Below are 14,541 nucleotides of genomic sequence, written 5' to 3'. Positions count from 1 at the left end.
AAATTTGGGAGAATTTGGCTCATTGTTTATTTTGGATTCACCATTGAGGAAAACCATTAGCATGTCTACACCTTCGCTCTTCTAGGCTCTAATTGGGAAGCTGCCAACTGCCTAAACCCTTCAAGAAACTGTCACCGTCCTTAGCGTGAAATATGAAACTTACTATGCAAATCTTATTACAGGAAACATAAAATAATGATTATTTTAATATTGTACCTGGATGCACAAAATTTCACTATGCATTGTGAGGCAATAAAAAGTTAGTTTGAGGCAAGAAACATGACTATTTAAATTGAAATGTGTGTTCTATTTGCCAATTTAAATTATGTGTGTGTGATTTATTAATTTTCTGCACCAATATTTCTCATTGAAAACTATTGTCATGAAGTGACCCATTAAGAGAAGACTTTTGTGGTTCTTACTTATAGATTCAAGACATAGATTCGCAGAGTGAAGGTTCTAAGAAGTCCTGCTGGAAGGCACCCCCTTAATCTTCTCTAACCCAGTGCTGTTTCCACACATATTCTCTCATGGAACCTGGCTGTTTTAAGATATTTATTTTTCCACAAACCCCCTTCAATACAGTTTGGAAACTATGTGCTTTGGGGTGTGAAGTTGGTGTTATACCTAGAACTGCTTGCCAGGACTGGCTATCCATCCATGAAGCCAGCCCTGCTGTTTGCTACGTGTCTGTACTCACTAGGATTAGTCATTTCTAGTGTAGCCTAAGTACATTTCCTTAAGTTGTTTAATTTAAATAAATAAATGTATGTGATTATAAATTTATTGTAATTCTTTGGATGATTATACGATTGTCTGAACAACATGTCATATATACTTCTGTACGTTTGGTTTACATACACACAGGTGTATATGCAAGTGCAAGCTACGTATCTAAAGCTCTATATGCCAGATCAGTAGATAATGAGGCAATTATCGGCTACCGAGATAAAAAATATTTTACCATTACATGTATTTCATCGTTTTGAGAATATGGTAAATGTGAGTGATTTTTCTTCTGTTTGAATTAAAACATCTATAAAGCAAAAAGTAAAGATGCACTGACATGCATTAAGTGTGATAGCTTTCTGCTCATTGTGTAATCATTTATTTCCTGAATGACAGTGCCACAGTATGTGACTAAATATGAAATTAGCCCTTGTGCAGTAGGCTCAGAAGAGGGAATGCAAACACAATGAAAACACTTTCCCTGATGACTTAAACACACAGACACAATAAACACATATCGTCTTGGCATGTACAGAATGATGTTTGAGGCATATCATCCCAGTACATGTTATTCTGATGTAGAACTAGTCAGTGTTTACATGGCCTGAATTAACCTGATTGACCTTTTCCTTGAATTGTTCACTACTCTGTGCAACAAGACTTTTTTAAATGGGAGCAAAAAAATTGACTTAATTTTGTAATGGAAAACACCTTTTAGGTTCTATCTATAACAATAAAAGCATAATATGCTAATTAGACCAGACACCCTTACAGACATCCTTCCGGACGAAGCCAGGGCTGCGAGGGAAACCCAGGTCCCGGGTGCCAGAGGGAGGCTGGTGCCAGCAGCTGGGGGAAGGAAGGCCTACTCTTGCATGAATTTCGTGCATTGGGCCTCTAGTAATTAATAATGCTTCTTTGGTCTGAAGCCTCCTCTTGAAAGTTTCTGTGAACAATTTTTGACATTCTTAATGTTGCTACAGAAGACAGGGCATCTGAATGTCCATTCCTAGTTCGGAAGTTTGCATCAACATGGACAGAGAGAAACAATGAGAGGATTCTTTGGAGGGACTTGAACCCTTTGGATACACCTTCTATAGACTCTGCATGGAGTATTCAGTCTCATGGGACCTCAGATTTCCATGTTTGGCATGTTTTTACAGATGTCGGTCGTGTCCTTCCTGTAGAACAGTATGTGGGGTGGTAGTCCATTTAACCAGCCTACCCTCCTCGAGTCAGCACACACATGCAGCATCGTTCTTACTGTGGTTTTATTTAATTTCCCTGCATTATTGAGGGGAAATGAGTTGTGCTGCTATGTTGTAGGCCTACATGATGCTCCCACATTGAGTTTCATGTCATCACATGCGATGAACCAGTCTGCCTAGCGTACCTGTCAGTTGACGGAGCCACACAGAGCAGGAGGAACTCAGAAGGACCCTCCATTGCTGGGAGGAACAAGAAACTCATTCTGACTTACAAAATGAATAAGCGTGACATGGAGGTCGCAGGATAAGGGCATCTATGCATCATCAAGACCTTGTGTTTTCCCCAGAAGGACAGTTTAGCATTTTCTTCCTCCAGCTGGTTTCACCTTTCACCATTTGTTATATCAGCCTCTTCCTCTCAGCCAAAGTAGGAGGTGGGTTCACGCCCAAAAAGAAATGCCTCAGGGCTGATTCTTGATTCTTTTCAGCTCCCACTGATATGCCTCCTTTTTCAGCCAATTAAAAGATTATTAGGAAATGACCCTATGAAGGTATGAAAAAAATTAGGGCAAAATTATATTCATTTATGATGGAGTCTAAAATTTCTAAGAGAGATTATTTTTATCCAGTTCATTATGGGGGACAATTCATCATCAACTTCTTTAAAAACCAAGATGAGTTCTATGGTTACTTTGAAGATATATTAATGTGGCTTTATGTGACTTCTGAAAGGTATTTTAGAACTCGTTGCTTCCATATCCATTTCCATCAACCGGCTTTGATTTCTTTGTGCAAATATCTAGGCCAAGGCTCTTTGAGAACACAAAAAGAAAAAAGACAAAACTAAACAGATAATCAATAGAAGAACTCCCAACACTGAATTACTTTCAAAGTGAGCTACGCATGCATTTCCTATTAGGACAATGATGGCATCCATCCCACCCTGATCTTTTTCTCTTTATTTGGAGGATGAGAAAAGCCACCAAATTAAGGCTTAGCATTTATACAAAGAAAAAAAGTCATCATAGATGGTTTTAGATTTTATATCAGAGATAGAAGAACCTCCTTGCAAATAATGGTGGCAGAGTTCTTGGGTAAGAGGGTCAAGAATAGTAATGAGGCCTTTGTTGGTGTGGCTCAGTGGATAGAGCATCAGCCTGTGGACTGAAGGATCCTGGGTTCGATTCTGGTCAAGGGCATTTACCTCCTCAGTTGCAGGCTCCATCCCCTGTCCTGGTCAGGGCACTGTGGGAGGCAACCATTGATGTGTGTCTCTCTCTCTCCCATCCACTCTTCCTAAAAAATTAATGGGAAAAATATCCTTGTATAAGGATTAACAAAACAAACAAAACAAAAAAAGAATAGCAATGGGTGTTGAGTCACATGGAAGTTCATGTATCAACTCACAGAACATCTTGTCAACAGAAATCACACCGTGTGGGTCGGTCTCTTAACTCTGCTCTTGTTTGTTTCGCCAACAGAGCTACAGCGAACCTGTTGATGTGAAGACCTCTCAACCTCCTCAGCTGATCAGTTCAAAGCCGTCAGTGTTCCACGGGCCCAGCCAGGCCCACTCAGCTCTGTACCTAAGTTCCCACTATCACCAACAACCAGGGATGAGTCCTCACCTAACTGCCATGCACCCCAGTCTCCCCAGGAGCATAGCCCCCAAGCCGAATAACCAAATGCCAGTGACTGTGTCTATAGCAAACATGGCCGTGTCCCCCCCTCCTCCCCTCCAGATCAGCCCACCTCTTCACCAGCATCTCAACATGCAGCAGCACCAGCCACTCACCATGCAGCAGCCCCTTGGGAACCAGCTCCCCATGCAGGTCCAGTCTGCCTTACACTCACCCACCATGCAGCAGGTACGTGCTCGCGCTCTCGACTCCCCTTCAGAAATGCTGGGGCGGGGGGGGGGCGGTCTGTTCCTCCAGTCAAGGAGGGGGATATGTGTTTTCTATTTAAATAGAGAGAGAATTGAAGATATTCAACAAATATCTGCTTTCTGAAAAATATAATTTACAGGTGGAGAGTATGGGCAGCATTATACAATCACGATAATTGATAGCTGCTGCTTTTCATAATCACTGGTTTCCTTCTCATGATGTCCATGTTGCTTCACCTTCTAATCGCCCTTGTTTTCTGCCTGAGTAAAGTAAATTTTTTGTTTTGAGATGCCCACTACTACTAAAGATCTCTTTGGGACTGAGACCTCTATACTGTTTTTTACAATATTGCTCAGCTATAAGGAACTCATGGTAGGCATGCCTGCTGAGTCCAGTAAATGCTGTAAAATGAAATCAGGCACACTGTTTCTGCCCAGAAGTATCAATGGATGCAACCTTAAAAGTCCTAAGAAATGAATGTTTTAGCCAGTTTTATTTTAAAATGGATACCTGGCTTCTGCATCCATTAGAAAATATAAGAGGTTTGGAAAACTCCCTGCCCACGCCCCAGTTATCGAAACCATTTGTGTGCAATCTTAACTTTTCTTTGAAATTAAGTTTTCCTTTGGGGTTTGGCTTTATTTTAAAATTTGAAAATGAGGAGCAAAGGGTGTGAACTAAACTGGGCATAAAGCATTTAAAAATTGTAAAAACTTGTTTTAAAATATAGGTCAAAGTAAAACCTACAAACATATCAAATTTATCTCACTGCTATAAATTACTCTATTGTTTCCAGAGCCAGAGTTAAATATGCAAACATAGCCTTCCGATAGAATTGATATCTAGCCCAGCCAGTGTGGCTCAGTGGTTGAACATTAAACTATGAATCAGGAGATCATGGTTTGATTCCCCAGTCAGGCACATACCCAGTAAGGGGCATGCAGGAGGCAGCTGATCAATGATTCTCTCTCATCATTGATGTTTCTATCTCTCTCTCCCACTCCCTTCCTCTCTAAAATCAATAAAAATATAGTTTAAAAAAAATAAAAAAAATTGATATGTAGGCCTCTATGGAATTTGAGTCTTTAGTTGTATTGCTGGTGGAAATGGGGTCCTTTTATGGAGTCCCAAGAAAAGCATTTTTGGCGCCCTTGTATGGAAGGATAAGGTGTAGTGGTAAGATTTATTGGGATAGAAATAAAAGACTGTTCCCAGGTTCCAGTGTCTTATTTCCATCCATCACGCTGTGGAAGAAGTCAAGTCTTGTCTTGATTAGGTCTAGAATTAGAAATTCTGTTAATGGTTCAGTCCATGTGAATGTTGAGTCCAGTTTAGTCTCTGTTCCCATTTGGGTAGTTTAGTCTCTGTTTTCAGCTGGCTCTGATGTTGGGTTGTTGTACCCAGGCCTGCGTTTGGGTCCATGTGGCTGCCAAGCCTGCACTGGGAGCCGCTCTCAAAGTTCATGCTTCAGCTGGAGAGGCTGTTAGGCCCTCAACGCTGTTAGAGAGAATGTGCGAGCAATGAATGTGTGTTATACAGAGAGACCTTTGTTACATTTTGATTATATTATTTTGGGCTTTTTTTTTAAGTCAATCAATTTTTCTTTTCATGGGCTTGTGCTAGGCCCTTTTCCTAATCAGTTTATTTTTTAGAACTTTGCAGGCTTGTGTTGGGCCCTCCCCCTACCCAGTTCAGTCTTCTTTTCAGATTAGACAGTTCCCCTTTTGGCTTCTATTATGCATGTGTTTCTTTTTTTCTGTGTCATTTTTGGCTTCTACTGAGCATGCACCTAGTAGAGGAATTTCTCATTGGACTATGAGAGGGTGGAGAGGAAGCAGAAAGAGGAATTAAATATAAGTACTCTCAAATTCATTTTTATTATTGTATTTATAGACAGAATTTCTGAGAGCTGACAATAGCAAACCTTAATATATTACCTTACCTTATCCTTAATTTCAGAAAATTTATAATGTGGGTACTGCTAGCATTATCTTCATTTTACAGGTGAGGAAACTCGGGTTGGCAGGGTTGAATAATGTGCCCATAAGGTCAGAGCTGGAATTCACACTACAGTCTATTCAGAAATCAGAGCCTGGATTCTTAAATGCTAGACCTGCTGCCTCTCACTTTTAATCATTCTTATAGACTATTACCAGTGTTGCATTAGAAAATCTGTGTCTTATTAGACTTTGGAGGGTCTTTAAATTCTAATTAGTTCTAAGATTAACATGGTTATGGAGAGCATAGCGGATGTCTTCCTTGGTCTCTAAGCCAAGGATATTGATAAAGCTCTGACAACTTACTTAGCTATGCTCAACAAACTAGTTGTTGGCTCACTAGGGAAGAAGACTCAGGAAAACTGACTTCCACCACTTGCCTTGTCCACAGTGGTGTTTGTGGACAGCAACTGATGCTCACAGGGTCAAATTTCCAGTCTTTCCATCAGACACCACTTACAATAAAAGGGACCCTCCTGGGTGTCCTTGCATCTTAAGGAACCAGTAGTGTTTCTGTGAAGGATTAATAGTTTAAAAGACACAACCTTCCGTTGTGTGGGTTGAATCTTGCCTAAGGGGACTTGCTGGCAGCTTGGGACCCAGTCTTTGCTCACAGTACTGTACTACAGGGCAGTTTCTTCTCAGAGGAAAGAATATGGAAGTCACAATCCCCTCAACAAGTTGAGGAGTAGAGCTCTATCCAGAAAGGACACCTTTTTTCTAATTTATCCAATTAGAAATGGTTCCATATATATATATATATCAATACCTTAGGTGAGTTGGTCATGACCCTGACTAGTTTTCAACATTTCAGAATTACATAAGGCCACATGTGAAAATTCAAGAGATCTGAATAGGAAAAAATAGAACGAATCACATTGAGTAGGTTATTCATCAATCTTTAAGTCAGTTCTATTACTGTATCCCAAAACGTGTCCTTACCAAAATGGTAAGACCTGATTTCAATTTACATTAGTAACAGAAGACAAAATGGCATGGACCCAATGTGGAGACTGAAAGACTACAGTGACTAGCCTCACTTTTAACAATGCCTTGATCGTGATGGGTAGTCAATAAAATAATGTTGGACAAATGAGAGCATTTTTTAAAATGAATTCTAAAAGTGTTTAAACATTAGAAGAAATCATAGGGTAGAACCTTATTTCCCTGGAAGTCTTTTTAATTTATTTTATTTTTCCCCCTGGAAGTTTTTAAAACTTTTATTTATTCCAAAAAGGTGAATAGAACCCCTAAAGTGTGCCAGACCCTGTCTAGGCTGGAAGTTGAATGATCAGTGAGAACAGGTAAGGAGGCCTCTGCCCCCATGCAGCTCACATCAGAGGTGGATGGATAGCGGGTGGTAATAAACACATAAATTAGTAAAGTCTCATGGAAAAAAATAATAGAGGAGGACAAACTGCAGGGTGCATGTGGGGATGGCAGAGCCTTTGGCTGGAATGAAGAAGGAAGGCCCCCTCCAGGGCTGACACAGACACCTGAAGATACTGGGAGGTAGGAAGGGTGTGGGAGGAATGCCAGGAGAGCAGGAAGGAGAAGAGGTTCCAGGCTGGAAGGACCACTCTGGGGAGGAGTGTGGCTGGTCCAGGACATGGAAAGATGGCCCGTGGGAGCCCAGTGAATAAAGGGAGGCTGATGGGATTGAGATCAGACTCATGGGCAGGTCAGCAGAGTACGGTCCTCCACGTTAAAGGACAGGCCTCCCCAACAAGTTGTTCATCCTAAAACCAGGATCCAAGAGTCCATTACCCCGTGATATCCCTCAACTCATTACAATCACAACAGGGTACAGGGGCCAGTGTCCAAGTCATCAAAGTTGGTCCTTAGCCTGTGGTCACAGAGCCAGTTTGTGGATGTAATTACACCTGTCTGATGCATCAACCAAAGCATCTTTATCCTAAAAATGTTTGCTTCTGGGCATGGGGGCCATGTTCACATATTCACACATCAAAGAAAACGAAAGAGAGAAAGTCAGAGAAAGCTACTGTATTTTTTAAATAATGGCTCACATTTCAGTATTACTTTAGCCATTTTATTATCCTTTTGCAAACGAATGTATCCTACAGAATGATTGCATAGTCCACCGGGAATAATGGTTTCTTTTTTTTTTTTTTCTAGAGAAATATTTTATACACTAAACCCATAGACCAGCTTGTTTTGGTCCAGTTTTCTTCCTTTTTTTTCTGTTCACTGTATTGTCGAATGAGGTCAAGAGAAAAAAAAATCATTAATATCTGTCAACTTCCTTTATAACCTTAAGAAAATAATCTTTGTATGATATCACACAGACAGATTTTCAATTTCCTTGTGTAATAAACAGCTTCTTTAGGATTTGGGTGTAATTTAAAGGTTTTAAAAAAAGTCACATTGAGATTGATGAATAAATCAGTTGTGAAGACAAACACATTGATGCCTAGTGAAAATACCTCTCCAGACAGGCAGGAAATGAAATTAGTTCCCAGTAAAGTGTGGATATGAGGATCAGTGTTTGGTTGTGCTGCGGGCTCTGTAGGACTTGCTATGGTGGCACAACAAAACTGCTAGGGCTACAGAAATCTAATTAAAGAGCAAATGTCCCTTCTGACATCAAATTAATCTTTATCATGTTTCCTATTTTTATTTCAATCTGGCACCAGAAAATGAAATTTAAAATTCCAGGCATGCTACAAAACAGTTGGTGATTTTTCTCTTGAGCATTAAAATGCAAACTATTCAGTCTTGTTTAATTAGACTGCTAAGCCAACATTTTTCAAAAATTTATATCATCATTGTGGTTTCATATTTACATCAATAATAAAAATGTTCTTAGCGCTAAGTCTGACCTCAGCATCTCTGTATATAGTGTTCAGGAGAATGTTTCCTCTTTTTTTTTTTTAATTTGAAAGCAAGTAAAATGATTTACTTCAGGTTTTGCTTGCATTTTTCTTGGCCCTCTCTTGTTTTCGTATTAGGGATCTTAACTTTAAGCACTGAAGTTAGCTGAATTTTAAATCTTTGAACTTTGTAGATAGCACATAATTTTGGTCTTGTTTTATTTTGTTTTATTTTTATTGACTTTCAGAGAGAGGAAGGGAAGAAAAAAAGAGAGAGAGACATTGATTTTGTTGTTCCACCCATTTATGCCTCCACTGGTTGCTTCCTGTACATGCCCTGACCAGGGATCGAACTTACAACCTTGGCATATCAGGATAACACTCTAACCAAAAAAAAATGGGTTTTATAAACTGAAGTTACCCATTTAATCTTAAACTAATAACTTAAAAATGAATGTTCTCCATTTGTTCGCTTCCCAACCTTGAGAAACTATTTTCATTGGATTGGGGTGGTGGGGGAAGCAATGGTGGTTTCTATTGTTGATTGTGCAGGGTTGGGTGGAAGTGGTTTGGTTTGTTTTTATTTATTTTTTCTTTTTCATATGTTCCCATACTTTTAACTAATTCGAGATATTTTTCAACTACTTCGTTTTTGAGATCCATTTACTTTTAGGTTACATTTTGTTGATTGTGCTAAAATCCAATATGGAGAATTTTACATTAAAAAGATAGGAAAGCCCTGACATTTACTCATTTATACTCCCCATGCCTTCCAACAGTAACTTCAAATATTCTGTGTTAAACTATTCATTGGAAGACATTGTTTATTGAGCCACTACTATGGGGTACTCCTGTGAATATCCAGTGAGCAAGGCAAGCACTCTGAATCTCAAGTCCCTCTGGCCAGCTCTTAAGACAGGGGCTGAAATGGAAGTTAACAGGAGGCTATTCATTCTTGGAGCTTTTTGCTGCTGTTTGCCCAGCATCACACTAGACACTAGGAGAAAAAGTCAAGAAAGCTGGACAATGGCTCCATCAAGACAATAGTAAAGGACCATAATGAAATGAGTACACTTCGCAGAAGCCAGACAGATGGGGGAGTGTTCAGGAGAGAGAGGAAGGACCAGGGACCCACAGCCTGTACTACCTCTTACTTTTCATCTTGCTCTTTTGGGAAACGCTTATAGCTTGAGCTGCAAGTGGTGTCTACATAAACAAATGTATTTCCCATAAACCAGTTGTTAGTTTAGGAAACATTCTATTCCCTTTAGTCTGTGTGAGGTCAAATAACCAGGCTGGCTGAATTCCCTACTTTTCGATGATTTGTTTCCAATTTTTCAAAGTTTTGTCTTTCATCCACAGCTTTGATGGGAGTTAGTGTGAACATTGGCTTGAAGTCTTTATCATTTAAACAGAAAATAAATTAGTATCTTAAAGCCAATATCGAGAATTGAGGACATTTGATGATAGGTGTCTTTGAGTAGAAGAGGGCATTGAATGTCCCAATGAACATTCATACATGATAAAAGTCTAAGGAAATATCTTTAGTTAGAAATTAATTCTCTGACCATTCTGCTGAGTTAATTTTTTAAAAAAAGGCAAGAACTCAACAATATTATGCCTTTAAAAGCTCCCTGCAACTAAATGGAGAATGGTTCATTTTAAAATATCTTGATTTTTTTCAGTGGTTAAAAACCATGTATGAAATCGGCCATAGAAAGAGACGACCACAAGATTAATTAAGTTGCTTTTTTGGTCATTTCCAGCAAAGCTTGCTTATGCTGCTCTTGAATTCACCAGATAAGCTAAAAATAAATTGTAGTGTATAATGCTTTTTATTTACCAGATATAAATATATTCTTCAGAGATTCTGTCCTTGAATTTTTAATAGCTTTGCAAGGATTAAAAGTCAATACTTCACCACACCAGTGTATTAAAAGAATCTTCCTGAAGTCTGATTATTGTTTGCCAGTTAATAGACTTTTCAATTAAAATTATTTGCTCTGTCTTACACTTTTCCTTCTCTGTGTTTTTCAATGGCAAGTTGTTTTGAATCTTCCCTATATTAGTCCAACAACTGTTAAAAAGCTTTGGTTGAAATTTTTTAGCTGAGAAAAAAAAGTACAAATAAAAGAAGAGGCAGATGGTCCCTTTGTGAATGAATGAAGAAAAAGGGTTTTGAGAACAATATATGAATAGGTGTAGTCTAATAAAACACTCAGCCACCTGCTGCCTGAATCCTTCAAAAAAGATTCTGTTGCATATTCTGGGAGTTAACTATTAATGTATCCTTCAGTTTGATAGAAAATATAAACTTTGAGAGGTTTGGGTCCTTTTCCCTTTGTTTGGATTGAATTGGCTTCTCTATATTTTAAATTGGTTTTTTTTAATTCAATTTATCTGCTCAAGAGTGTAATTAAAGGTTTTCTAACAAATGGTTAAATGAAGGAAAGATACGAATGAGGATGTAGGCATTTCTCTTCTACCTTTGTTTTCAGTTTCCTGCGCCCCTTCAGATAAACTTGCCCTTGCAGAGACACAAGCAAGAAGGCCGTGATGTGTTTGCAAACAGTGGCTAAATATTTGGGTGCATTTCTTCTTAAAAAGGCATTTCGATCCTTATTTGTGGACTGCTTTCCCTTTCAGGGATTTACTCTTCCACCGGACTATCAGACTATAATCAACCCTACATCCACAGCTGCACAAGTGGTCACCCAAGCAATGGAGTACGTGCGTTCTGGGTGCAGAAACCCTGCCGCCCAGCCCGTGGACTGGAATAACGACTACTGCAGTAGTGGGTAAGCGGCCGTTCACCGCCACCTGGTGGTGGGCAGCTCTCATTGCATGCCCAGCGTGCCCTGCTCCCTCGTCCATGGAAAGAAAGATCTATCTTTTCTTACTGCTTTCTAAAAGATTCTCTGGAATGGTACCCTCATTCCTGAAAGCAGAAGACACCGCTCCAGAAATGAGTAAGCCCTCTACTAGCCATACCGAGAATAGCTGCCTTTAGATCCCTGTTCGCTGGAGATGGAGATGTAGGTTAACTAATAGTGCCCGTTCCTAGGACACACTTCCTCATTCTTCAAGCTGTAGCAAATAGATAGGCTTACGTGCCCCGAGGTCACCTGTAGCGAGATTACCTGTGTGTAACAAGGCATTCTTTGTTTCCTCTTCATACAGGGGCATGCAGCGGGACAAAGCACTGTACCTGACCTGAAAATCTGAACGCCTCTTCTGTCCACTGAGGAAGTCAGGGAAGTCTTCGCCGTGGGTTGCTTTGTACAGTCAAGGCAATTCTCCATTTTATTAGAAAATACAAGTTGCTAAGCACTTAGGACCATTTGAGCTTGTGGGTCACCCACTCTGGAAGAAATAGTCATGCTTCTTTATTATTTTTTTAATCCTTTATGGACATTGTTTTTCCTCTTCCCTGAAGGAAATTTGGACCATTCAGATTTTATGTTGGTTTTTTGCTGTGAAGTGCTGCGCTATAGTAACTGCCTTAGCAACTGTAGATGTCTCGGATAAAAGTCCTGGATTTTCCATTGGTTTTCATAATGGGTGTTTATATGAAACTACTAAAGACTTTTTAAATGGCTTGATGTAGCAGTCATAGCAAGTTTGTAAATAGCATCTATGTCACACTCTCCTAGAGTATAAAATGTGAATGTTTTTGTAGCTAAATTGTAATTTGAAACTGGCTCATTCCAGTTTATTGATTTCACAATAGGGGTTAAATTGGCAAACATTCATATTTTTACTTCATTTTTAAAACAACTGACTAATAGTTCTATATTTTCAAAATATTTGAAAAAAAAACGTATTCCCAAATGATTTTAATTTAAAAACAAATTGGCTTTGTCTCATTGATCAGACAAAAAGAAACTAATGTTAAGGGAAGCGCAAACACATTTATTTTGTACTGCAGAAGAATTGCTTTTTGTATCACTTTTTGTGTAATGGTTAGTAAATGTCATTTAAGTCCTTTTATGTATAAAACTGCCAAATGCTTACCTGGTATTTTATTAGATGCAGAAACAGATTGGAAACAGCTAAATTATAACCTTTACATATGGCTCTGTATTATTGTTTCTCCATACTGTGTCTGTATTTAATCTTTTTTTATGGAACCTGTTGCGCCTATTTATGAAATAATAAATATAGGTGTTTGTAAGTAAATTTGTTAGTATTTGAAAGAGGTTTCTTTGATGTTTTAACTTTTGCTGGCAAAAAAAAAAATTCACGCTTGGTGTGAATACTTTATTATTTAGTTTTTACGGTGACATGAATAAAGCCAAACCTACTTTTCATTTAGCAACAAATCAAAGTAACTAATCCTTATTTTTACATTTCGTTGGTTGATGCAAATGAAAAACTATGATATTTAAGAACTTTCTTTCTTCGTACAATTTAACAGAGAAATTACCCTACAAGTCACAAAAGCTCCAAGACCAAACAGACAGGTTCTTGACCTGAAAGGGTTGCTTCTTGGTTCTCAGCTGGTTATAGTCAATTCTGTAAAGTCCCCTCCTCCAAAAAAAATTATAAAAATTAAAGTCAAATCAACCAAAATTCCTCAAGCTGCATGTTTTTCACAAAATCCAGGAAACATTTAGGAATTGAGCCAGAGGTGAGAGGAAGGGAGGAAAAGCATACTGTCAAGAATATATCTGAAAATGAAAGGTGAGTAATCAAACAGAAAAAAGGGGGGGGGGACATCAAATTTGAAAGATACTGATAGAAATTGAGGTTCTAACCGTCTTTTGTGTCTCTACAAGCTACTTGTCTTTCCAGAATTCCTGGGTCTTCCAATGGAATTCTGAGGGTACTAGCGATTTTCTAGGAAACCAAAAACATTGAGAATCTGGCTGAAGGTTTGCATAGCTTTTATATCAAAAAGAGCTAGCAAATTAATCCCTTACAGGGGATTGTATTTTTAAAAGCTAGTCTGGTTGGAAATCAAGAGAATGGCTGATGTTTCTTTCATGAAATGTGTGAACTAAACTTAACGATTTAACTAAATACAAATATATGCATTGTGTAATCCAGTCAGAATTAAAAAGACAAAGGGTATGCTTGCTTTGGAATGATTTTAGGCATTGTACAACCTTGAATCACTTGAGCATGTAATAACTAATAAATAATGCAGATCCAGTGTGATTATTAAAATGACTGTAGCTGAGAGCTCTAATTTTCCTGTCTTGAGACTGTATAAGAACTCATGTGATTAAGTTCACAGTTTATTGTTTGTCTGTTTAGTATTTCAGAAATATACCAGCACCACTAATTACCTAATGTCTTTTATTTATTATATGATAAGAAAGTGGAGTTTTCGCTTGTAGTAAGTCTAAACGGAGAAGGTAATTACTGGGATGAGAACAGCAAGCTTTGACTGTGACAGGAGGTTTGTACAGGAAAGTACAATGTTGTTTACACTTTACAGCGTTTCTAGAACAGGTGTGCAACCAGGGTAGAGAAAGTGTTCACACTCGATACCAAAAACAAAAACAAAAAAGTACAAAACCAATGTAAATAAAAGAGAATACATCATAAATAAAAATTCTTGCCATGTGTGACCATATTCTATCTGGACATCCATCAGCCTCTAAAGGACAGACCCAGTAGAGGAGAAATCGCAAATAAACTTGGTGGCAGAAGCCATCAGGCACAGCAAGGGTTCACGGGTTCCACAGCCACAGATGGTCGTTCCTGAAGCACAGTGTCCTCTCAGCAACCTGGTACGGTGATGTGTTGCCTGAGAAATCCTCCACTTTAGAAAGGAAGCCAGCTTGTAGCTTGAAACTCAAAGGAACAGTGATGGGGTGCCCTGTAGTACTCTCTGCAGGACCCCTGCCCCTCAAATCAAGTCATTCTGGGAAATTCGGCA

At 38.8% G+C, this 14,541-nt stretch overlaps 1 protein-coding gene across 1 annotated transcript in view; it reads left to right on the top strand.

Annotated features, from left to right (window-relative positions):
- The window catches only part of TOX (thymocyte selection associated high mobility group box), a 149,450-nt gene extending 135,237 nt beyond the window's left edge, over positions 1–14,213 (top strand). Inside the window, exons 6-8 of the mRNA XM_023750902.1 lie at positions 3,419–3,805; positions 11,301–11,452; positions 11,835–14,213. Coding sequence (XP_023606670.1) covers positions 3,419–3,805; positions 11,301–11,452; positions 11,835–11,871 — 576 coding nt within the window. The 3' untranslated portion in view covers positions 11,872–14,213. The remainder of the gene's footprint in view (positions 1–3,418; positions 3,806–11,300; positions 11,453–11,834) is intronic.
- Positions 14,214–14,541: the final 328 nt, after the last annotated feature.

The sequence above is a fragment of the Myotis lucifugus genome, unplaced genomic scaffold (genome assembly GCF_000147115.1).
Source record: "Myotis lucifugus unplaced genomic scaffold, Myoluc2.0 scaffold_17, whole genome shotgun sequence".
NCBI classification, from domain to species: domain Eukaryota; kingdom Metazoa; phylum Chordata; class Mammalia; order Chiroptera; family Vespertilionidae; genus Myotis; species Myotis lucifugus.
The sequence above is the reverse complement of the archived record's forward strand: the minus strand, read 5'-3'. Positions and strand labels throughout refer to the sequence as shown.